Here is a 24,140-nt window from a genome sequence, read left to right on the forward strand (position 1 = left end):
CGTATTCGAAAATATTTGCTTCAGTATGCATCTCTTTTTATTCGTATTAGAAATGTGTGACGCGATTTGCAGTGTGCCATTTTATTTAAAGATATTCTACTTGCTGTGCATTTTACTAAGCCCTCCCTTCTGTTTTCTTTTTGAATAAAATAAACACTGCTCCTTACTATTTAAATTGGATTAAGCCATTTATTTATTTTTAACGTGCTTACTAGAGAGTGACAGCATCAGGCGCCAAGGTGTCAGCCTGATATAAAACTGTCTTATAAGTCTTGATATAAAACAAATTTCTGTGTCGCTCAGGAAATTTTGCAGAGGCACTCAGGGCATATCTCGAAAACTCAGGGGCTTTGGAAATATCAACTTGGTAGACACTCTGGTATAAGATGTTAATATGTATTGCACAAAGGCGGCTGTTTTCCTAGTGTCAGCTTTGCCGCACGGTTTTCTTGCAGCCAGCTGCAGTGCAGTGCACGTGTATTATGCGGTAAAGCATACAAACACCGCTAAGGCGGTTTTGGTTTTGTAGCCGTTTGCACCGTGCAAGCAATTTTCGGCCCAATTTTTTTTTTAAAGAACAGGCGCGTTATAATCGGGTAACTACTATAGTGAGACATTGTGCACAACGATTATTGCTTGAAAATTCTTCTTTTTCGGGACGTCAAAAACAGGCATTTTCAATGTCGGATGACTCACCGCCCCCCTAAGCTCTACCTAGACAGACGTCGCCAATAAAGAGGTCACTATTGGAGCCCTCATAGGGGTCAGCTGTGTTCATGCTGACTGGTCAAGTTCAAGTTCTTTGGCAAAGGCTAATTTTAGGATTTAAATAAGGAAAATTTGAGCCCATAGAACTGCAGGGGTTCCAGTCGGGACATTTGGCTGGGATAAAATTAATTGAACAATCAAATTAACCAGAGTCGAACTAATGAAGCTGTGCTATTGTATACCAAAGCCACAAAATTTTGTACTCCAATAAGTCACACTAATAAATTATCAATGCAAAGTGGGCTGTGTTCTGGGTGGGCGCAGCTTGAAAGGCAGTGGTGTTTTGTCAGACAATGCCATGTCTAAAAACTGCATCTGCTAGACAGTCCTAATTGAAGGCCTTGTGTTTTTACTTTTTAGCAGACTGAAGAAGACAACTACTCACATATGAGAGATGGCACTCCAGCTCCTGTGTCCAACATTTATCAGACTCCACGGAAAGCAGGTAAGTTTTCTGTACAGTCTAGGTGAGGCAAGAAAAGCACAAAAACTCAGCATAAGCACTTCTATTTGGCTCTGCACCTTTTTCTCTTTAACTTTTTTGTACCTTTAGCTGTGAAAAACCTCTCTGCCCTAGTTGATAATGTTTCTGTTCAACAGTGCTGTTCTTTTCACCTTCAGTCTGAAAAACTGCGTCGGTCAAAGTCATCTGTCTTGTACGTCAACCCATCCCTTGTTTCACATAGCTCCTATTTTGAGGCTTAGATGGTAAATTGGTTGCCATGTTGCCACAATTCTAACATGCCCTCTTACAGCAAATAGATGTTCAGTGTTCATTGCACATTTTTTGGTGTCGCCGTATATGCACAATATTGTCGCCAAATGGGAGTGGTCCAATGCATTGGCAGCAGGAGAATATAAAATGGGAATGTGATAGATTACAGCTACGTGTAGCCAGCAAAATTATTCAAATACATTTTCACACTTTATTCTTCTTATTAATATTGGAAAAGTATTTTGGCAAAGGTACACAGAATGACAAAGCATCAGCAGGGGTTTTATATTACATCATACTGCGCACTGCACATGTACGTTTCTACGTGACTGCACAAGATTGGAAGATAAAACAGCTATTTGCTATGTATCACTGTTCGAGCACTGCTACAACCACTGTACACACCTGCTTTTCTTTTTCCATTATTGCTTTTCTTCTTCTGGTGATCTAGGACTAAACACTTAAACTGACATGTGTGTTATCTCTTTGTACTGCCATATAGCTTACAAAAGGCACTTCTACATGTGATGGTGGCAAGCAGAAGTACTATACATATTGTTACAGTCATGTGAGTTCGTGTGCTTTGCTCAAGAAAAAGGTGTGCATTAACATTACTCAAATATACATACAAATATTCCAAATTCGTGGTGATATTTTTTATTTTGGGTTTGTGTTCCACCAACCTTGTCTCACCGTTAATAGAACAATGAATCAGAAAGGTGAATCAAGTGATTACAGTGAGGAAAGAGAATAAACTGGCTCTCATTATGGCTCCAAAGACATGTGTTTAGTAATCATGTTACAAGATCATTTAAGAGGCCTTTGTTCTGACAGTCCATTTCACTGACAGGCCCTTTCACCATGACAGCACTGAAATATATTCACTAGTCATTGTACAAATGTGCAATGCACCCCTCTGTTGATTCACGAATCAACAAAGGGGTGCAAAACACTATCGAAATCTCCAAAGCCTTCGATTTGTGGGTGTATGCACCCTCGTGCATACTCCTGCACCCCACGTAAACAAGGTGTGGAAAGTAATATATACATTCAAGCCCACTTATAAAAATATTCAAGTGCCACAAAGGTTCTATTGTTATAACCGGGCTACATGAAAAAAAAAAAGCAAAATAGGGGGATGGCAGAGCTGTTATGAGAAAGCCGTGATTTTTCCCCTTTCTCCATCTCCATCTCCATCTGGCTGCTGATTCTGTTGACTCGTTTAACTGCTTAACTATGCTTCCTGCACACTCTGATTGCATTAACAAGCCATGGCTATCAGCATTGAAGAATGGCACTGCTAAGAACTGTAAAGAGGGATCACGGGCAGCAAGTGACATGGTGGTGCAGCTTGGTGTTTTTGCTACCCTTACACATGTCTCCTTTGTGTGCATGCGCCTTGGACGACAATATCCGTAAGAACAGTCCTGTTTTATCACCATTGTGTACAGTAATCCCTCGTTATAACGAAGTCAGTGAGATGGCAAAAAATTTATTGTAAGCAGTAATTCGATATAAGCGACCACCTGAGAAAAGCTAAAGCAGTGGAGCTTTAATTATGCCACAACTGCGAGGAAGTCAAAATACAATGTATTCAGTGAAGCAAAACTTTATTCAGATACAAGAAAGGCAGTGAGCTTTGGCTGTTTCCAGTTCTTACTGGGGGTGAGCAACCTGTGCTCTAATCTGACCAAGCATTGCATGAGGCTGTGGTCGCCGCCCATGCATTCCAGCTTATATTACAGCAGCCTTAGGTACTCCCATGTCTACACCATAGTTGGCACTTCACGAGGCTCTTCGTCCACCAGCTCTTTGTCCTCATCGGGGCCACCAACAGTGTCAGTTAGTATCTTTGCATCCGTCACTAGGGTGACCACGGGAGCAGCAGCATCTGCTAATGCGAATGTCTTGAAGTTGCCTTCTACCTCTTGGCCAGCAATTTTATGAACAGCCTTGTACAGATCGCTACAAGTCTGGTCATCGTCAGGCTGGTCATCATCAGGGTCGCTGATGACAGCGTGGAAAAAGCCGGCATATGCAAAGCACCTGATGACCTTCGAAGCTGTGAGTTCTTTCCATGAAAAGTTCAGCAAGTGGATCGCACCAAGCAAATCAGTGTTGTACCTCTTGCTGGCATCATATGCTGTGAGCATGTGCTGCAAAAGGGCATTGCAGTACAGCTTCCGGGTGGTCTCAATGATGCCCTGATCCATCGTTTGCAATACTGTGGTTGTGTTTGCAGGCAAAAATTCCACAGAGATTGCCTTGAGGTTGTCAATCTTCCCGTGGCTTGGACAATTGTCAACTATAAAAAGCACTTGCCGATTCTTTGCGTCGAACTGTCTATCCAGAAGGCGCACGTAGTCTTCAAAAATTGAAGCTGTCATCCATGTCCGCTTGTTACTTCTGTAGATGCATTCCTTGGGAATAGTTGCATTTCAGAAGCACCACGGCTTCTCTGTCTTCCCCAGTATCAACAAGGGTAGCTTGTCCTTGCCTGTTGCATTGGCACCAAACAGCACCGTGACATGCTCCCTGCTCTGTTTTCCTCTGGATGAGGATCCACCAGCGGTAGTGAATGTGTGATTCAGTAGCATCTTGTAGAAAAATGCAGGCTCATCTAGGTTGTAGATGTCTTTGTCTTCATACTTTTCAAGTTGAGCTTGGAGCTGATGTTGGTGCCATAAATCTGCATTGTCACGGTTCACGGCTGCGCTTTCGCCAACGATCGACCTTGAGGTCACCCCGTGTCGTTTCTTGAACCGCTCAAGCCAGTCATTGCTGCACTTGAAATCTTTATGGCCCATTTGGAGAGCGAGAGCTTCGACTTGTGCAGTAAGTGCAGGTACCTGTACAGGGAGATTTGCATTCTTGATGTTCTTCAGCCACTGTAGAAGTGCACCTTCCACTTCGGGGTATTTTGAATCGTGATTCCTCTTTCTCTTAGCCGAGAAGCTCTCTTCAAAGCCATCCAGCACAGCTTCCTTCTTTTCCAATACAGTTGATAAAGTAGACAGCAGTATGCCGAATTCCTTGGTGATGTCAGTTTTCTGCTGACCACCTTCTCCCACTTCTTTTATCAGCTGAACTTTTTGCTCCAAAGTCACACTTTCGCCCGGAGGCTGACGGAGCCATTTATCACTGTAGACTACAAAAGCACACGCGAGGCACGCGTAACGAAGCACTTTCACTAACACACAATCACATGGCCTGCAGCACTGATCCAAACGCATGTGCCGTCGACGCCAAAGTGACTGAATGTGGCGGGCAATACAGAAGGCAAAAGCTTCAAAATGTCATCAGGACATCTCGCTTTCCTCGTCAGTAAACGCTGGTGATGGCGACTGTTGCAATGGCAGGCTTGGCATCAGCTTCATATGTAGCGCAAGAAAGGTGATCAGAGTTGTGGAGACCAAGAATCAGGAACCGTAGAAGGGCACTAATTGGTGGAAGATTGTGCTCTGGAGGCCGGCCGGAAAAGGGCAGCTTTGGACGAGTAGTGACGTCGAAACTGGCAGCAAGGAGGCAAGGAGTTACCATGAAAGCGAGTGAAAGGAGTGACTGGGGTCCAAACAGCTTGCAGACTGGAGAGCAAATGAAGAGGGGAAGTCAGTCGCCGCTTCTATATGGGGGGGGGGGGGGGGGGGAGTGCAAAGGTTACGGAAGTATACGAGAGTATCACACTGGAAAGCGCTGCAAATGCCGTAGTTCGAGTGTGAAGTTGTGTTTGTTGGGCTCAAAAAACGATTAGCCGCTCATTGTGGGTACACAGCGCGATCGTGAAAACTGAACGGTTTTGCAGTAGGGGCTTTGCATGATCACTGGGCAATGTTTTCCTGAGGTGTGCAGCCGTGAAGTTCGCAAAATGAGTTTTTCGGCGCACCGTTGTCGACGACACTGATAATTCTACGGTATGAGTGTTGGTGCCTGCACACCATCGCATCTGTGCCATTGACAAATGTCTTGGAACAATATTTAATGACCCTGCCATGCATTTAGAATGTTTGTCTGAAGTTGGATGGCACGAATCGAGCATGACTGGCTTGAGAAAATCGCTGGGGAAACATCAGCATGTGTTGACACGCTATGTTGACAGCCTGACTCCCCGCTGGCCACGCTCATATTTTTCGTGTTTTCGGCAAGTTATCGGTCGATTTGCACCGTCAAAAGTGCAACGAAGCTAGGGGCAGTGTTTTATTGTGATGCAGGTCAATTATGGTAAGTGGGAAGCAGATTTCTAGACTGGCATCCCCAAAGTCGTCTTCCTGATTTGTTAACATATCTCTCGCCTCAAACACAGCACTTATAATCGCAGGAACACTTCTTTTGTGGTTTTTGGCAGAAGTGCTCTCTAGAGCGGTATAACCTTGCTCATCGAGTGCACCTCATGGAATGCTATAATGCAAGTCTGCCCGTAGTCTTTTGGCCACTTTTTGCCATCCAAGAGACCACGGTTTTCTGGCATTGCAAAGCGTCAAGAAAACTTTATTTTCGTGTGGATTCTATCACGGGGGACACCAGCGATGTGATTGCGACCGAGATTAACGGTTCGGGCGCGCTGCACCATGGAATTGGACAGCTTCTGTTTGCTCCACAGTAAACAGCTGGGAGCACTTGGCACTCGCTTGGTACCGTTACTAGGCGGTCATTAGTCGTGTGTTTGGTACTTTTGAGGCCTGTGCTGTGCCTGCATGAGACTAATTTGTCAGTGATATTGATTTGACACTACATGCACTGAAGGGTCGCCGCCTGCTCGCCACTTTGCTCTAAGCGAATCAAGCTCTTCCTAAGCTTTGAGTAATGGGGCTTAAAATACATGCGTTTGGGTCGGGACTGGAAGAAATTTCGAATACAGCAATATTTTGAGTGAAGCGATTTCATTATGTCTGGGATTACTGTACAATGGTGTCAGTGTAGTCGAGGATGCGGGGCAGCGTTTCCTCCACCCACTTCTGCTTTGCCTCCACGTCAAGCAATGGCTTCCTTGCCGGTGACGGCTTTGTAAACAACGCCGTGCCTCTCTTCGAAGTGCTGTACTTAGCTGCCACCTGGCTGCAAGTCCACATTGTTATTTTTTTTTTTTTTAATGCGACGGTAAATGCCTTCGGGCATAGAGGGGTATGGGATGGGGGTGAATAAGGATGATTAAATGAATGAAAAAAGATTCGCTGACCTAATGAAGTCCAAGAGGGATCGATAATGCGGTCCCTGCGTCCAGGCAGTGTAATTGCTCGGATTATGCGGCGAAAGTCCTGCTGCTGCGAGGTGCTGGAGCCTCGTCGGTTTCAGTGCAGGGCAAACCCACAGCAGGTGGTGGATGTCGGCTTCAGCATTTCGCGACGTGCAGAGTGGACACTCAGGACGAGGATATAACGGGCGAAAGTGCGGCCACTTCCTAGTCACGGCAGGAGTGAGGGCAACCCCGACCCGGATCCTCCGAAGCGCAACCTCCTCTCTACGGGTAAGACCGCGGGGGAGGTTTACCACACACGGAGGTATGAGAGCACGTGTGCGGCGCCGGAGGTGCTCCTTTCTTGTTGAAAGGAGGGTGGCATCAACTAGGTGAAAGAGTTGAGGCAGTGACGATGGAGAGGTCGCTAGATGGGTCGCAGAATCCGCACGGCTTTGGAAGCTTAGAAGGTCACGTGGGATCCACTCGACAGATATTGGCTGCGGGATGCGTTCCACCAGAAGATGGATCTGTTGGCATATGTCAGGGCTGCGACTGATACGTCGCAGAAGCCGCGTCGCCTGGAGGGCATCAGTGCGGATGACGATGCGGGCCATGGGGGGACCATGGCAAAGGCGGCCACAGAGCACAACACTTCACGGACAGCAAGGAGCTCAGCACAAAAGGAGGAAGGAGGCTCTTGGATTCGAAACCGGGTCGTCTTATTAAGGGCAGGTGCGCATGGGCAATAAATTGCAGTGGTTGTTTCACAGTGCTGAATGCTTGCATCAACGTAAAGGACGATGGAGTCAAGCGGCAGGTGGGCATCTTGAGCTATAATTCGGTCACGAAGTGCCGCCACCACATGAGTTGATGTCAGGTGATGTATATCTGTTGGCTTGTTATCACTCAGCTGTACAAAACTCCAGGGAGGAAGAAATGGCGATGGTGGTGGTAGAAGGGAGTTCGAGAAAGCGTAAGCCCTGAGAGCACACGTTGCGTGTGAAAGGCTGGCCTTAAGCCTGCGAGCATCACGTCGCTGCTGCACCAGCTCATCTAGTGTGTTGAGCTGTGCATTTTCTTGGAGAGCCAGGATCGGTGTGATGCGGGGAAGGCAAGTGATGACCCTCATTGCCTCGCGATTAACAGCCTCAAGGCATCCCATTGTGCCCTCGTCAAATGCTGGAATTGGGCTTAATAAACAAGGCGTAGTTGCACTACTGCCTTCACCAATTGTCGCGCAACATATGAGCTGGCGCCGCCCGTTTTAGGAGCAATGCGCCTAATCAGACCCAATGTCTAAATTGCCTGCTTTTTAGCGCTGGAGAGCCAAGCAGTTCCAGTTCCCGACTCGTGTACCATCAGACCCAGAATTTTTATAGTTGAACATTGTTGAAGAGGGGTTCCGGATAGATGAAGACGAATGGGTGTTGCAGAGAGTTTACATCGGCCCCAGCGATTGGTGACTGACATGTAAGCAGATTTGCTGACGGAAAGCCTAAGGCCGACCGAAGAAGCGTAAGTCGCCGTGATATCTAAAGCTGATTGAAGGGCAGTGGCTTTAGTCTGCAGGTCGTGATGAGTGCTCCATACCGTGATGTCATCAGCGTACAACAAGAACTTTATGTCGGGTACATCGTGTTATTGAGTATGGCAAACTGCATCGCCTTTGTGGTCACTATTTTCCTGGTGATGGGCCAGTTCATGGCATGGTCACAGATAAGCCACTCGTAGAGAGCCTCTCCCACCTCCTTATAGGCACTTGGTCGAACGTGTTTGGGCCTGTTGTCTACCAAGCAGTTTTCTTTGTCAAACTTCTCTGCCGAGTGGATGATTGTTGACAGCCGGTTGTGGTAGACCATACTTCTTCACTAAGTCATATAACTTTTTAACCGTTCTTGTAGTATGTCTCGTTACTGCACTTTGTTTCCAAATCTATAGCAGTGTGCTTTCTTTTTGCCGGCAACGTCATGCATTGGCAATGATCAGCTGTTGGATCAGCCACCACAGCCTTCTTCCGTTGCAGCGACAACTCAAATAAGGTGGAAAAACCATGTGGCCAGGAACAACTTTGACACAACCAACAAAGACTAGCATGAGCGACTTAATCCATTGGCAGAAATGTGCAAAATGAAGGGCCAGTGAGCAATGTGGGAACAGCACTGTCAGTGCAGTTGGTGCGGGCCATTCGTGTTTCGCAGGGCAGCATGGCATAGAGCTATCGGTGCAGCCCATTCGTGTTCGGAGGGGTGGATAAGCAACACGAGAGAGGTGCGCGAGGCTGGCGACGCCGAGAAGGCTGGAAGGCAGGTTGTATTCCACAAGCACACGGCCGCCATTGGAGCGGCCAGCAAGGGTGCAACGGCTAAAATTTCTCTTTTTCTTTTCAAGGATTTCGCATTCAAGAACCTTGATATTGCATTTTGCCGCCCTTACACAAGTCTTCTTTGAGTGCATGCATCTTGGACAGCAACATCTGGAAGAACAGTCCCGTTTTATCACCACTATATATGTCAATGTCAATGTACCTAGTTGTTGAGGATGCGAGGAAAAACATGTCATACGATCGCAGTTTGGCGATGTACTGAATGTTGGTGCCAACAGCACTATGTGAAGACCTTTCGGCATGGACATCCGGCAGCCAGACTTCACTGCTATAACCAATAAAACGGCATGGGGGCATTGTAGTAAGCGGGTTATTTCACTACAGAAGACGTACAAAAAGTTGACGGTGTAGCAGTTTCTCATTGTTAAAACTGGTATCCTTATAAATGGGTTCAAATAAAAATTTTTTGCCTCCCCAAAATAATTTGTCCTATTGAGATAAGAAGAATGTGAAATCCCTGTCATTACAAAACATTGTAGCCAACAGTCTCATTGTTGCTGTAGGGCTTAACCCGCAACGCATGGCAAATGCTGAACAAAAAGAAGACCATGAATTCTTAGTGCAAGATCATTCTGCGTACCCCATAACGAATACTGTCCATTTAACTGTAGACCACATGTCTGGGAGAAACTGAAAGTTGAGATGCAGCTCTTAATAGTCAAGGATTTTTTAATAGTCAAGGAAGATCGTTATAGTGCTTACAATATACATTAGAAAGTTTCGGTCAACAGTGGTAATACCGCATGAAGACTCATGTGGCTGTAGAGTCATGTTTTTATGTGCCACGATAGAGCAGGTGAAAAGTATAAGATTTCTGCTGATCTACCACTGACACACAAATACAGCAGAGCCATCTACTACTAGAGAGTTTTAGCCATTCCCTACCTTGGCACAGAACTGCATCTGCATGTACTACAATATGGCATGCCACACTAAGCCCAGCACCTGCAACCTGCAGAATTTTTACATAGCCAAACATTATTGAATTGATGTCTTACGCTTAGGTTTATCCACTTTTAGGGAGAACACCTCGTTAGTGTTCATCACAATACTAGTCTAACATTTATGAAAAGAGAATGGCTGATATAATGTATGGTGTATCTGCAGGGGTATCTGCAGGTGAATCTGCAGGCATTTGTTTCAAATTTAAGCCACTCTGAGTAGTTACATGTACTAATTATTTGTTCCCCTTAAGAGGAGGCAACCTTGTGACTTGCATAATTGCCATAACCATGAAGTTCTTTCTCCTTTTACTCTTGCAGGCTTGGCAGCTAGGACAAATTCGGACTCTGCTGCACAGCTAGCCATGGATGAACAGCGACTGTCCAGAGAAAGCAGAAACCATAGATTGGGTTTCAAGTCATCTAGCCTAGCCTCTGACAAGTAAGAGCAGCATAAAAGCAGCGGCAAGGGGAGGAAAGACCAGTTGAATGCCACACAGCAATAATACATTAGAACTTCGTTCATACATTCTGGAAAGAAATGCAAGATAAAACATACTAACAACCGGGACCGGAAGCCACTAAAAAATTTGGCAATCTCCACTGTAGTTGAAATCTACGAAACGCCAAGTGTTACACAAATCGTCACTGCACGAGAGAAACCGATGCACAGCGAGCTGGTGGTGGAGACATGCAGTGTCATTTTTGCTGCTTCAGCAAACTTACGTCTGCGCTTCTCAACTTCAGTCTGGGTCAGCAGCTTCTTCAGGCAGGGAATTTGGGCGGGAAGTTTTGAGGTGGTCCCTCGGTGAGAATCGTTGTGGCACAAGATGCGTTCATGCATTGAGCTGGTGGGGCTCGATCAGCCCAAGATACGCATTGTCATTTTTGTGGCGTCGGCAAGCTTATGTCTGCTTCTCAAGTTCAACCTGAGTCAGCAGCTTGTTCAGGTGGGGCAATTGGGCGGGAAGTTTTGAGGTGGTCCCTCGGTGAGAATCGTTGTGGCACAAGATGCATTCATGCATTGAGCTGGGGGGGGTCGATCAGTCCGAGACACGCATTGTCATTTTTGTGGCATCGGCAAGCTTGTGTCTGCTTCTCAAGTTCAACCTGGGGCAGCAGCTTCTTCAGGCGGGGCATTTGGGCGGGAAGTTTTGAGGTGGTCCCTCGGTGAGAATCATTGTGGCACAAGATGCGTTCATGCATTGAGCTGGTGGGGCTGGATCAGCCCGAGACGCGCATTGTCATTTTTGTGGCATCGGCAAGCTTATGTCTGCTTCTCAAGTTCAACCTGGGGCAGCAGCTTCTTCAGGTGGGGCAATTGGGCGGGAAGTTTTGAGGTGGTCCCTTGGTGAGAATCATTGTGGCACAAGATGCGTTCATGCATTGAGCTGGTGGGGCTCGATCAGCCTGAGATACGCATTGTCATTTTTGTGGCATCGGCAAGCTTATGTCTGCTTCTCACGTTCAACCTAGGTCAGCAGCTTCTTCAGGCGGGACATTTGGGCTTGAAGTTTTGAGGTGGTCCCTCGGTGAGAATGCCCTCGGTCCCTCGGTCCTGCCGATGATAGCATCGCCATCAGACCTCGCCAACTCATGGATCACAATCACGTGGCATGAACCAATTCAGCTTGCTTCTACGGTATTGGCTTTCTTAAGGCATGTTGCCTAGCTTCATCATGCTTTCATGCACGCTATGATGGCGTCACTGCAAGAACTGTGTGCATGTATTTTGAACTTTTGGCATGAGGTTTTTTTTTTTGAGACCATCGTCAAGACCTTAAAGGGACACTAAAGTTTACTATGAAATCAAGTTAAAGTGATAAAGCAATGCGCTAGAACGTCTAAGGTATCAATATAATCGTGAATAGAGCTTTAGTAACCGAGAAATTGAGGTAAATGCCTAACACGATTTGAGACTCCCCAGCGACATTCCTGTACAAGCTCAATGACGAAGGCACTCCTCATCATAATTTATGTCACTAGTACTCAACTACTCGTATTAAAAAGATCATTTCATTAGATTATATGACGGAAGAAAATACTATTTGTCTACTTCTATTCGATTCTAAGAAAAATAACATTTTGACGTTACCCTTGAGCACTATGGGTGATCGAAAGGTCTCGCTTTCGCTCGACTCTGCGCTATGCGCGCTTTGGACTTTCAGTTGTTTCGTTATCGCGTCGTGCTGCACTGGTTCTGCTGGCTTGCAAAACTTGCATTTGGGACAAGCAGCGAGAATGCCACGTCCACGTGATGTCGTGGGATGCACGAATGATCCGCGGAACTTGGCCAAGGGCAGTTGCAGTGGCGAATCCAACGTTACTTATCACTGTGTGCCAACAAGTGAACCTCTCCATTCCAAGTGGTTAAGTGCCGTACCTCTGCCACAGCGCGTTGGCAAAGAGCCGAAAAATCGCATAGTGTGCTCGCTGCACCTTCGTCCAGAGGATTGCGAGTTCAACGCCGACTTACTGAAGTCATGTGCAGTGTGTTTCAAAGCAAGCCGTCGTCATAGTAGTATGCAACGACATCGTCAGTGTGAGCCCTCAGCAGTAGGTCATGTTCATCACTGCTTAAATCGCTGAAGTCGAGCCCAGCATTGCGAGCCAATGTGTCGTTATCAGGGTCGTCCATTGCAACGAGCATCGAAGTTGGCGTCATAAAATAAAGAACCAGCTTATTGTCGCGCGCTTTCCCTTTTGCTAGCCACCATAGTTCCGCTTTCGCGCCGCTGTCGGCTCTGTCTTGGCTCTGTTTCTAGCCGCACGTTCGCGTTTTGCGCAGAAAAGCCGTAGCGCCGTCCGTGGGCACCGTTTTACTCACCGACAGCGAAACGTCACTATGAGACCATGACATCACCACTCCTCGATCGGAGGGCGGGCGATTTGAACTGCGCTAGAGATATACGGACGCTTCAGTACGCATTTTCTCTTAAAATAAGTCTCTTCTTCGCACGAAACAAGCGTGTCGAGGTTTCTGGGATGGTATTTCAACAGTCCACATTGACTTAATATTAACCTTTAGTGTCCCTTTAAAAGTGATGGAATCTCATACAGTAACGATCGACATGGAGGACGACCAGCTTTAAAAGAGTGCTGATGAACCGAGCTTACAAGGCATGCCAAGCCAAGCGTTTGGCGAGCCCTATCGCAGGGGCTTGCCAAACGGCCAGCAGGAGCGACGAGGACAGCTGAATAAATGTGTTCAAGTCGGCGGCTTGTGGTGGCGTTTTTCTGTATGCAGTCTGAGCACAGTTTGAGGCTTCGTTGAGTAACCATAAGCCTACCTCGTGTAAGGCTCATACCCTGTAAGGAGTCCTCCAAAGTTTTGCAGATCTTACACAAGTAAATACGGTGTATAGGGAGATCATTTTTAAGTTTTGTGAAATTTTTGCCAATTGCCTGTTGCAGAAAACACAGTTCTAGTGCTTGAACTGCATTGTTCAGAGAGGCAGACATTTACTTGCACGAAAAATCGAAATAGTACATATTCAAATAATGAAGAACAATTACTAATTAACTTCCTAATTAACTACATTATGGCACATATTGAAATTTACAAATTGTAGCCAGTGAGCTTGTTAGGCGTATCCACTTGAAATAAATTTCCAGGATGACACCAGTTCGGAGATATACGCCATCAAATTTACTGTAAGGATGCAGTGTTGGTACACTTACTCTTTAAAAAAAGAAACCCTCTTTTATGCATTGAAGCACAAAAGTAATTGGAACGCCCATGTTTTTCGTCCCACGCTTCGGGAAATATCTCGAAACTGATGTCATCTTGGAAATTCAGTTCAAGTGGATGAGACTTGCAGACTCACTGGCTACAATTAATAAATTGCAATATGTGCTGTAAAATAACTAAATGGTAAAATAATTAGTCAATTTTTGTTAATTCATTGAGTATGTGTTTCTATTTCTCATGCTAGTAATGTCTGCCTCTTCGAGTAGACAAGCTTAAGGACGAGAATTATGCTGGTGATTTTTAAAAATTTCGTAAAACTTAAAAATGTTCACTCTATATACAAACGAAAAAAACAAGGACTGCAATTCACCTTGTCACCACTTTCTTGCCTTATAAAGCATTGTGTGCAGTAAATGTAGTGATGTGTGTTATTGCCTAAACATTGTCTATCACTACAGCATGACTTGATTTTTGTGTTTATATATAAGTACTCTTATGCTGGGGCCCATTGAAGTACTGTGCCTAGGCCCTGAAGACCCAAGCCATAGTCTTCAGGACACAGAGCACAAGAGCCTCATTGCTTTAGTATGGAAATGGAAGGGAAACTTGGGAAGAACTGGCGAGCAGCAACAGCACCGCATTCAGCTCAGTTTTCGCAATGGGTTGCAGCCTCCAGAACACGACCTTTATTGGTGTGTTGCGCTGACTGGTCTTGCTGTGATTTAATTTTATCGTGCCTCCTTTCATTAGTGCAGTACTCGTGACCTTGAACAGTGATCACAAATTACCTGCGGCGACGCTAGCACAACATTTGATAGCTTACTCAAAGTGCAAATGCATAAAAAAAGAAGCGATTCAAGCAGCACATACTGTTTCCTTGGACTGGGTCTATTATTCGAGCAGGTGCTAAGCAGTATTGTCATGTGCCAAACTGAGGAGCTGGTGAAGGCACTTTTTGATTCTGGCTATTCTTCTCTTCCAGTCATTCTGCTGCGGATGACAGTGACAGCGAGGGAGCAGCGTACACATTTCGCCTGACAACCAATGGAAGCTACGGTGATCATCAAGAGATGTCAGAGGCAGAGTGTGACAGGGATCAGCACACAAGAGGTTAGTGGCACTGCACAAGTCGGGGAAAGAAGGAAATGAAAGGAACGAATGCTCATAATTATCGTAACTAATGAGCATGCATGCAAGCTTGAACGAGCACTTATCCCCATCTGTAAGCAACTTGTGACATTATACAGTTAAACCTCAATATAACAAAGTCTGTAAAATTGGCAATTTGCTTTTTTGTACCAAAATTTCTTTCCATTGAAGTTCAACCTTTTGTTCAAATAAATGCAGTTGCTGATCAATTTTTGTTTCATGGTAAGGGGCCGCAGAATTTTACAAATTATCGGTCAATCAAAAAAAGCAAATTTGAATGAGAAAACTATTCATTTTAATAAATTTGGGAGTCGGTGACGAATGATGCAGTTTGACGCCACATATGTCTACGATATCTTCTCGGTGGTACGAATTAAGCGAAGCCAGCTACGCTTTTGCATGCACTCTGCTCCTGCGGCTGAGAGCATCACCCTCACCGGGACAATGATATCAGAAAAAACTCCAGCAGCGGGCAGCGAACGCTTCGGCTACCCCGCGCTCCAACGGGTCACTGAAACTCGAGATTACACAACATCCAATACTAAACACGCGGTAAGACAGCTTACATGGAGCCACGCCTTCTTGTCTCAGCATGCGCTCTTTGCACACACGGCAGATTACCTCTAAAGCAGGGTACACGGCTGCGTATGCGCTCACCCACGCTTCCAGCCATGCGCAGCCATGGCCGATAGACGTGCCAACTTGACACCCACTCCAACCCCACTCCCACACGCTAGATCATATTACCGCGAGTTCTCTCCCCTCCTCCTCTTTCCGTTTGCTCGCGTGGGAACGTGGCACTCATGAAGCCACCATCTTTCTTGTCTCGCCCTTGCATTTTTTATATCTTAAGCACACAGTGGTGTGGGGCTCCTTAGGATCTTATCGTACTTGGAACACGATGTGGCTCCACTTCGGCGGTCACCTACGTTGCGCGACTGACGTGCGATTTGTGAGGTGCGTTTGCAAGCAGCCACTTCCAATTCAATCATTTGACCATCTTCGCCCATGTATTGTTTTGGTATTCCCTTGCGGCAGCAGTGAAATCTACGAAATCGCATACAAACACACTTCGTTATATTGAGGTTCTAAATACATGCTGTTCTATGGACAAGAGGCTATAAAAGTTAAACACTTCGTTATAGTGTCGAGAATTTCATTATATTGAAGTTTGTTATATAGAGGTTTAACTGAATTTGTGGGAAAAGAAGCTGCCTGCTTCCTAGAAGGTTGAAGGAGTTTTAAAGGGGCACTGAAGAGATTTGCTCAAGCAGAAGTTTGTTTTGGGTGAGTTTGGTTTATATTTGAATAGTTGGGAAAGCAGCGCTAAGAACACAGGGACAAAGGCGCATAGTAGAGGGCCCGTCATGTGTAATGTGTGTCTTTGTCTCTGTGTTTTTTAGTGCTGTTTTCCCAACCATTCGACTAAAGAGAAGCCTTTAATCATTTTAGGCTGATAAAGTATTCATTCAAAACTTTATGTATGCTAATTTTGTGGTAAGAAGGTTGATTGCTAGAAGGGAAAATGAAGACCGAATTTTCATTTTTTAAACTTTGCCTCGTAAGATTAATTTTGTGTCCTAAGCCTATCTTTGGCAAGTCAGGATGATGTGGATTTGAAAGTACTTTCTCTTGTTTGATGTTTTATGGTGCAGTAAATGTTCCTGAAACGTTGCCGCAAAAGTTCCTAAAAATGTTGCTGTCTTTAAGCTCCTTGAAAATGCAATGTAGTCAGTCTTTACCGATAAAAAAAAGTTATCTAGGCCCAAGTAGGCACCATCAAAATCCATGAGGTCTTGGTGAGCTGGTGCGGGAACATCAAAGCAGCATCAGCACTTGTTTTTATTTCTATATCTTTTCTAGATTACCGAGCCTTCTTCCAAAGTAAGAAGGGCATCTTTTGTATTGTGAAAGGTAGGCTCGTGCGTACAGTAAAACCTTGTTAATTCAAAGTCATCAGAACTGCAAAAAATCTTCGAATTAAACGGGTTTTCAAATTAACCGAACACACAAAGCCCGGGCAAAAAATTTCGCTGCAAGAATGCGCTACTTTTATTTGGCGATCTTTGGATTACTAAAGTAAACAGAGATGCTGGTTTGCTGCATCCTGTAGTTCAAGGCTCCAAGAGTCATGTTTTCTAGTTGGCCAACTATGTGCAGCATTTGAGAATCTTCACCGTTGCACTCAACAAAACTGCAGATAACATGCAGCAATCCGATAACTTCCCCGAAAGTGGGTGCTCAGGAGGGCTCGTTAGTGTCGTCGTCGCTGTCATCGCACATGGTCGCATCAGTGGTAGCTTCACTCTCCAAGTCTGAGTAGCACATTTGTTGATCATTTTCAAAGTTTAGAGAATCGCCACAGGTTGCTACGAAGGTCAAATTATTCTGCTCTTTAAAACGGCTGAACCATTCATTGCTACCCTTGAACTCTTCGTGCGAAAGTTGTAGAGTCAAGTCGTTGGCCTTCTTCTGCAGTATCGTTCCATTGACGGGAAGGTGGGCTGCGTTTGCTTTCTGCAGTCAGCGAAGTAAAGCTGATTCCATGTTTTGGTACGTGGGAGCCCGTACTTGTGACCGCTTCGAAGAATATGTCTTGCTGTAGGCCTCCAGTACCTTTGACTTGTTCTTCAATATTGTGGACAACGTTGAGAGGGGCATCCTGTGTCTTTCTGCCAACTTGGTCTTGGAAAACATCTTCTTACCGGCTTCTTGGATCAAGCAGAACTTCTGCTGCAGCGTTAAAGTCTTATACTTTGGCATCTTCGCTCACTGGCACTTCTGCACAGTTAAGAAATAAAGGAACACCACGCTAGCTGCAACACCCTTAACCAGACACATAGACACGTCGCCGCAGGCACGGAGGGAGAATGGGCCAATGGCAGCCAGTGGCAGCGGCACGGAACGTGCGCTGATGCTGCGACTGCGAGAAGCGTGCAGAGTGGGGGATGAGAGCACGTGACAAAAACTGGTATGCCCGCTGCGTTGCAGGGAAGCATGTCTTCTCCTCTGCAGGCACGCGTTTCGGTGGTGTGCGGGGCGTACCATGGACTGATTATTGAGCTAGCAGTACTAAGGGTCAGGCGCTTCATCTATAAATAATCACGAGTGCTATGTAGTGTCGCCTCGCGGCTCCAAATGGCCATTGTTTCGTCGTGTTTGCGGTGAAATGGGGTTCGGGAATTGCTGCATAGCACCCCAAATCTTAGAATTAACCGGGTTAACCTAGGCTGCCGGTTTGAATTATCCAGTCATATTTACATTGGAAAATACAGGACTGCAGAAAACCTTCGAATTATCCAGGATTTCCAATTGACCGAGATCAAATTAACGAAGTTTTACTGTATATTAGTTTTTCATTTAGAAGTCGATGTGAATAGTAATTACTGTCAAATAATTTTGAAGCAGATAGTTCACATAGCTGTGGGATTTGCTTAAAAGCGAGATGTTGACAAATCTAAAAATATTGATTCATTACTGGACAAAAAGGAAGCAGGTTTACTTACTGTTCGTTTAAAATATGTATATTAAGATGGTCAAATTATTTGTGGTACGTTAACATTTGATGTGCTTCATATTGTAAATCTGTTATCTTCACAAGAACCAACATCATTGTAATTGCGACGTGTTTGCTTCATTTTTCACGTTTGTAAAATTGCAGAAAGAACGTCGCATGCTACCAATGTAACGGTCTTCAGGGACCCAGTGAAGCTGCCTAGAGCGGCTTTTAGCCCTGAAGACCATCCAGATTTTCTGGATAAATAAAGGTTGATTGATTGATTGATTGATTGATTGATTGATTGATTGATTGATTGATTGATTGATTGATTGACTGATTGTGATATAGCGGTTTCATCATAGGGACAGAAAGTAGACAGGATTGCAGGATTGGTGTGCCATGTGCAGAACAGCGTAGAACTGTTCACTGTCAAGCACTGACTGTTCATTGTAAGACCTAAGGGGACAGAGAGTACCCTTACCCTGCTTGAAGGGAGTGACATTTCGGTCATACTGGGAACTCATTCAATGGTTTCAGCAACAAAGAGGAAAGCTGACAAGCTCAGAGCAATGCTTTAAAGGGGCCTTCCAATACTTAATAGTATAGCACAGAAGCTGGCATAATTTCTATGCAATGCTAGCATGAACATCTGAACCAAACACTAATGCTGACGTTACGTGCAGCTTGTAACCAATATTCTTATTTAGAAAGCAGCCTGCCTTCTCCTTCAATTCATAAAAATCTGCATCACTTTCTTTTTAAATCTTATGCAGCAGAAAATGTGGACTACTGTGCTGATTTCTTTTAGTGCCATGACTAAGCAATACCTTTGGCAAAAACAGAAATTTCACTGTTGATGAATGGGGGCACCATCTGGTAGCTGATAATGCCACTGTTCCAATACCTTCATATTACTTTCACTGGACCTCTGTGGTGGCCTTCCTACATAAACCGCATGTAGCTTTTGCACATTGCAAATTAAGACTAATCCATCACAAGCTTAAAAACTGACCTCCTGCTAAACTGCTCACCTATTACCGAAACTGACACCGAAGAAGTTTTAAGAATTCAGAGACTTGCGGTTAAACTTACATAACAATTATTACTGCCATAGTTTTGTTGTGGCTTAGTGGTTATGGTGCTATGCTGTTAAGCATGAGTTTGCAGGATCAAATCTTGGCTGCAGCAGTTGTGTTTCGATTTGGGCAGAATGCAAGAACGCCTGCATACCATGCATTAGCTGCAGTTTAGAAAACTCCTGTAGTAAAAGTTTTTCCAATGTGCTTCATGATCAGATCATGGTTATAGCACATAACACCCTAGGATTTGGAAAAAAAAATTACTCATTGCCTAATTGCATATTTACAGCACTTAACAATCATTTTCTTGTTTTCAGTTTACTGCCTTACTTTGATATTTTAGACATGGTGCACATATGTATTGTGCAACACACAAGCAATTCGAAGCTGTTAACAATTCTTTAATTTGGAACAAACTTAGAAGTTTGTACCGTAAGCCATAAGGCATGGTAATGTAGTCGTACAAACCTGAGAGATTTGTACTACTACATTATTATGAAATAAGATGTTTGTACAACTACATTACTATGAGATAACTGTCCACAGGTGCCTCCAACTTGGTGTTTGGAGGACAATACTGCAGAGATATGAGTATTGATGCAGAGAAAATGTGCAGGCACTGCAAAGACATGTGGAGAGGGTAGGGTTCTGGTGGAGAATCGCTGCAAATTTCAGAGTTGCAGTTGGAGGAGAGTGCATGTGAAATTTCCATTAAAAGGAACATATGTCTTCATGACGGCATGCAAGCTGCAACAAGCCTAAGTTTCTGAATCCTGAGTTGAGTAATCAGATAAATGTGTTTCCAAGACATGTCTGTGTGAGTTTGAGTGATGCATGATATCCAGGAAGAGTTCTTACACAATCTGCGCTCATTCCTCAGCAATGCTTTGTTGTTTTTTCATCCCGGCAGCCAAACACCTGGAAGCATTGGGTATTCATGTCACTCCAGGCTATGGCATAACCTGAGACCTACTACATTCGGAAGATCTAAAAGAAGTGAGGGAGACGTGTGTGTGAATCGCTTCATCTCTCATGGGTTGACCTCACAAGACTGCACAGCAACTACACACTGCGCAAACTCTGCTGCAACCAGTGTGTGTTGGTGACAGTTGCGTCTTGCTCATCAGCACTCCTGAAGCACCTAATTTCAAGACTGCCAGGTGTGCTCTCAAGCTCGGGCGCGAGGACCTAAAGTGCTCTAAATGGAAGCCTGCATATCGTGCCTCAGTGTGATGAGACTGTGCTGCATTTTTGTATGTGATTGAGGGAAAGAGAGTTTTGTCTTGTCATGGGAAACTACATGTTGCTGCAATCTGCCACTGCTTTCACACTGCCGACTTTGTCCTTGGAGTAATAAGGCTATGCCCCAAAGTCAGTCTGGTCATGAGGGGGCGGGATGTCCTCTTGATTGCTTTGGACCAGCTGGGGCTCATTAAAGCAGGCACCATCCAGTGATCCTAAACATGGAAAATAATGACCGTATTGAAAAGTCGCTTTCATTATAGTACCTAGGGTTATTGAAGCAACATGGCTAGAAAGCATTATTGACTGTGCAAATTAAAGAAATATTCTGGTTTTTACTGAAATTTGCACTAAAGAACTCACTCACAACCTGTCAATGTTTCATATTGAAGTACCAGGCTTCTCTGTCATATTCTTGTGATCTTTGAACATATTAAGCTTTGCAGGCCTTTTTTAATTTTTTTACGTTCGAAGCTTGTCTTTTGGTTGCACACATCCCTTTTCCCACTTGACCACCTTCTACATCATGAAAGCACTAACACATATATCTTCGGGTAAACAAATATAAAACTGATATCATAGGAAAGCTATTATAGTATAAACTATTTAGTGCATTCTGAGGCTTGCCGGTATTATTTCTATAGTTTTGAAGTACTGGGCCATCATTTAACAAAAAAGGAAAGCCTAAAATTTCATGTCAGTATTCTTGTCCCGACTTTTGCAACAAATTTATTATTTTATCTTTCCACTGTATCACTGCACAAGCTTCTTACTATAGCATACTGCACATTGGTGACGTCTGGCTGGTTCAAATTCAACAAAGGGAAAAATTGAGTTCAGCATTCTTGTGGGAGAGCCCAACACTTAGTATTCCTTTTTTAAAAGCCTGGCTAACTGTTTTTCTTAATTGTTTTAGTTGCACAACATTCATTCATTCATTCTTTTTATGCATGTCTGGGCCTTAACCATGATTGCATAGACATATTCCTTGTTAAGACAAGAAGAAAGAGAAGAAACACTGTATGAGAGCAAAACAAGGTTCACTTTCAGTACACAATAACTGAAATATAACTAATGAATGTAGCAACACAGCATTGCACTAACAAAGCAATGCATACGAGTGATTACCAGAGATTTGAATGTGTTCAGCGGCACTTGAAAGGCAATAGATTCACGGTATGGACGGTCCTGGTAAAAAAAAGCTAGTTTTCTAACATGTCTGAGGGATTAGTTAAGTCTGCAACCTTTTCGGAGTGAACTAAGCACCTGGAACATAGTATTTAACAGGGCCATGTCCTTGGCATCTTTTGGCATGTAGCACAATGTCAACAATTAAATAAAACATTGACTTAGAAGGGTCTATGCAGAATGTGGTATATACTGGTGCTTTAAGGAAGTTTAGTCCAGAACGTGCAAGATCAGACTTTGGAAGGTGTCAACAACTGTACGCTTGCATAAAAAATTAACTGTTGTCATCATGTTCAACATAGGCCTCTGCTATGTAGCAGGCACCATAGCCAACACAATTTCAACTTGCAGTGAAAAAAGCCTTTTGGGATAATTTTCATGCCTGTGTTTGTAGTCTCCCTTACAATGTGCTACACAAGTTATGTACAGGTGCCGACAAAAGTGGTATACTCTGCGTAGGGGAGCCGGAGCAACGGCAAACTGCATCGCATTGCCATCTACAGGCAGCATCTGGGATCATGTCTGCCGATAATAAAAGGCACCCATTGGCTGTCTCAATCCCAGATGCCGCTTGTAGATGGCGTCGCGATGCAGTGTGCCGCTGCTCCGGCTCCGCTGCGTGGAGTATACCACTTTTGTCGGCGTCTGTACAAAATTATGAGAAACTGTAAGTATAATCTGTGCACTGTAAAGACAGTGCCTGAAAAGGATGGAGGAAGATGGGGGGGGGGGGGGGGGTTGGCATACACAGTGCAGCTCACCAATGCCAATTGTCCAATGGTGTCAGACAAAAATGATTCCCTTCTCTCAAATTCTTGAAATTAATGGTTTTGCAGTCTTACAGTTGCACATTCTTCACATGCTTGTTGATATTCGCAAGTAGTTTATTATGTGCATGCAACAAGAATGTGAGACGAAAATCGTCAACAAGTGGGTCGACAGCATGTGAAAGCTATATAGTGGATGCATGTTTGATATTTTCGTAAAGGTAAAGGTTGCTCGATCTTTTGTAAATATGTACAGAAGTCATGTTATATTTCGTCAAGCAGACCATGTTTTTATATACAGTGTACAGAAAAGAGGATGTTGGCAGCTAGGATGTTAACATTTGTTTTGCATCAAAGATGCCAAATACACTGTTTGCTGTTGTGAAGCATAATAGTAGGCATTTCCTTAAAGTTAAATATTTATTTGTTATTGTGCTAGTCATTGTGACACTTGACCTTACATGCACTTATCAGATAAGACTTGTTGAATGAATATACATTTTTTTTTAAAATTGTGATGGAACTTCATGTTACAGGAGTGCTTCATGTTATGGTGTCTTTTCAGGCCCGGAATAATGTCTGCATTGCCTAAATAAACCCCTGCATTGAGAATTTACATTGGCTTACGTTGCAAGATTTTTTAACACTGCGAGTTTTTTTACAATGTTATAGTAGTGTGAGAAAAGGCTGGATCCCACTCTGGTTTTTGTTCATCCCACACTGCTTGACTTGCGTCATTAGCCCAAGATTTATCAGGTGCTCAGCAATCTAAGTTGATTGCAGTTGCATTTGCCGATTCAATGAAGTATTTCAGCATGTCCTTGTTAAACAAGGTAACTTCAGCAACAGGACCCTGTCATCTGAAACATGCTGGCAACTATCAAGGTGATGAAGCAATTAGTGGCCATGTAGGAGCTGACCATCAAATGGATAAAGCCTTGTTCATGTACTGCATCAATTATCTGTGTGAAAATATTCTGTCCTTCACGCAATGCGTCTTATGATGTTGTTAGGCTAGTGCAATCAATCGCACTATATATAGCAGAGCAGGTGAAGTTTTGGACAATTAGTGGCATATAGGTGACTGATGACCTTAATGCACTGTAACTGGGCCTGGCCTTGGTCACCTAAAGGTGGAAGAATTGACATTTTCTCCAGATCTGACTTGTTTGGGAGCAGGCGCCATAGCAATGTTGGGCAAAACACCGCATTGTCTCTGTCGCAAGAGGACAACATACATAAAAGAGATCACCATGTATAATTGTGCATTATGTTGCCTATAGGCACTTTAGCCACGATGCTCAGAAGTGTATGAAGATATATGTGGGAACTGTCACACCCAACACTGGAGAGAGAATCGTCATGGTCAGCCTATTGTTATGTCCACTGCAGGACGAAGGCCTCTGCGAGCTATCTCTAATTACCCCTGTCTTGCGCTAGCTGATTCCAACTTGCATCTGCAAATTTCCTAATTTCATCACGCCACCTAATTTTCTGCCATCCTCGACTGTGCTTCCCTTTCTATGCACCCATTCTGTAACTCTA

General features: G+C 44.3%; 1 protein-coding gene across 2 annotated transcripts in view; it reads left to right on the top strand.

Moving 5' to 3' along the window:
• The window catches only part of LOC142579398 (cell adhesion molecule Dscam1-like), a 377,301-nt gene extending 356,075 nt beyond the window's left edge, over nt 1-21,226 (top strand). The window contains exons 25-28 of one of the 2 annotated variants that reach the window (XM_075689534.1): nt 1,129-1,213; nt 10,302-10,422; nt 14,654-14,781; nt 20,309-21,226. In XM_075689534.1, coding sequence (XP_075545649.1) covers nt 1,129-1,213; nt 10,302-10,422; nt 14,654-14,781; nt 20,309-20,364 — 390 coding nt within the window. In that variant the 3' untranslated portion in view covers nt 20,365-21,226. The remainder of the gene's footprint in view (nt 1-1,128; nt 1,214-10,301; nt 10,423-14,653; nt 14,782-20,308) is intronic. The other variant, XM_075689535.1, reaches the window with a different exon arrangement.
• The last annotated feature ends 2,914 nt before the right edge of the window (nt 21,227-24,140 follow it).

Source organism: Dermacentor variabilis, chromosome 4 (genome assembly GCF_050947875.1).
Source record: "Dermacentor variabilis isolate Ectoservices chromosome 4, ASM5094787v1, whole genome shotgun sequence".
NCBI classification, from domain to species: Eukaryota; Metazoa; Arthropoda; class Arachnida; order Ixodida; family Ixodidae; genus Dermacentor; species Dermacentor variabilis.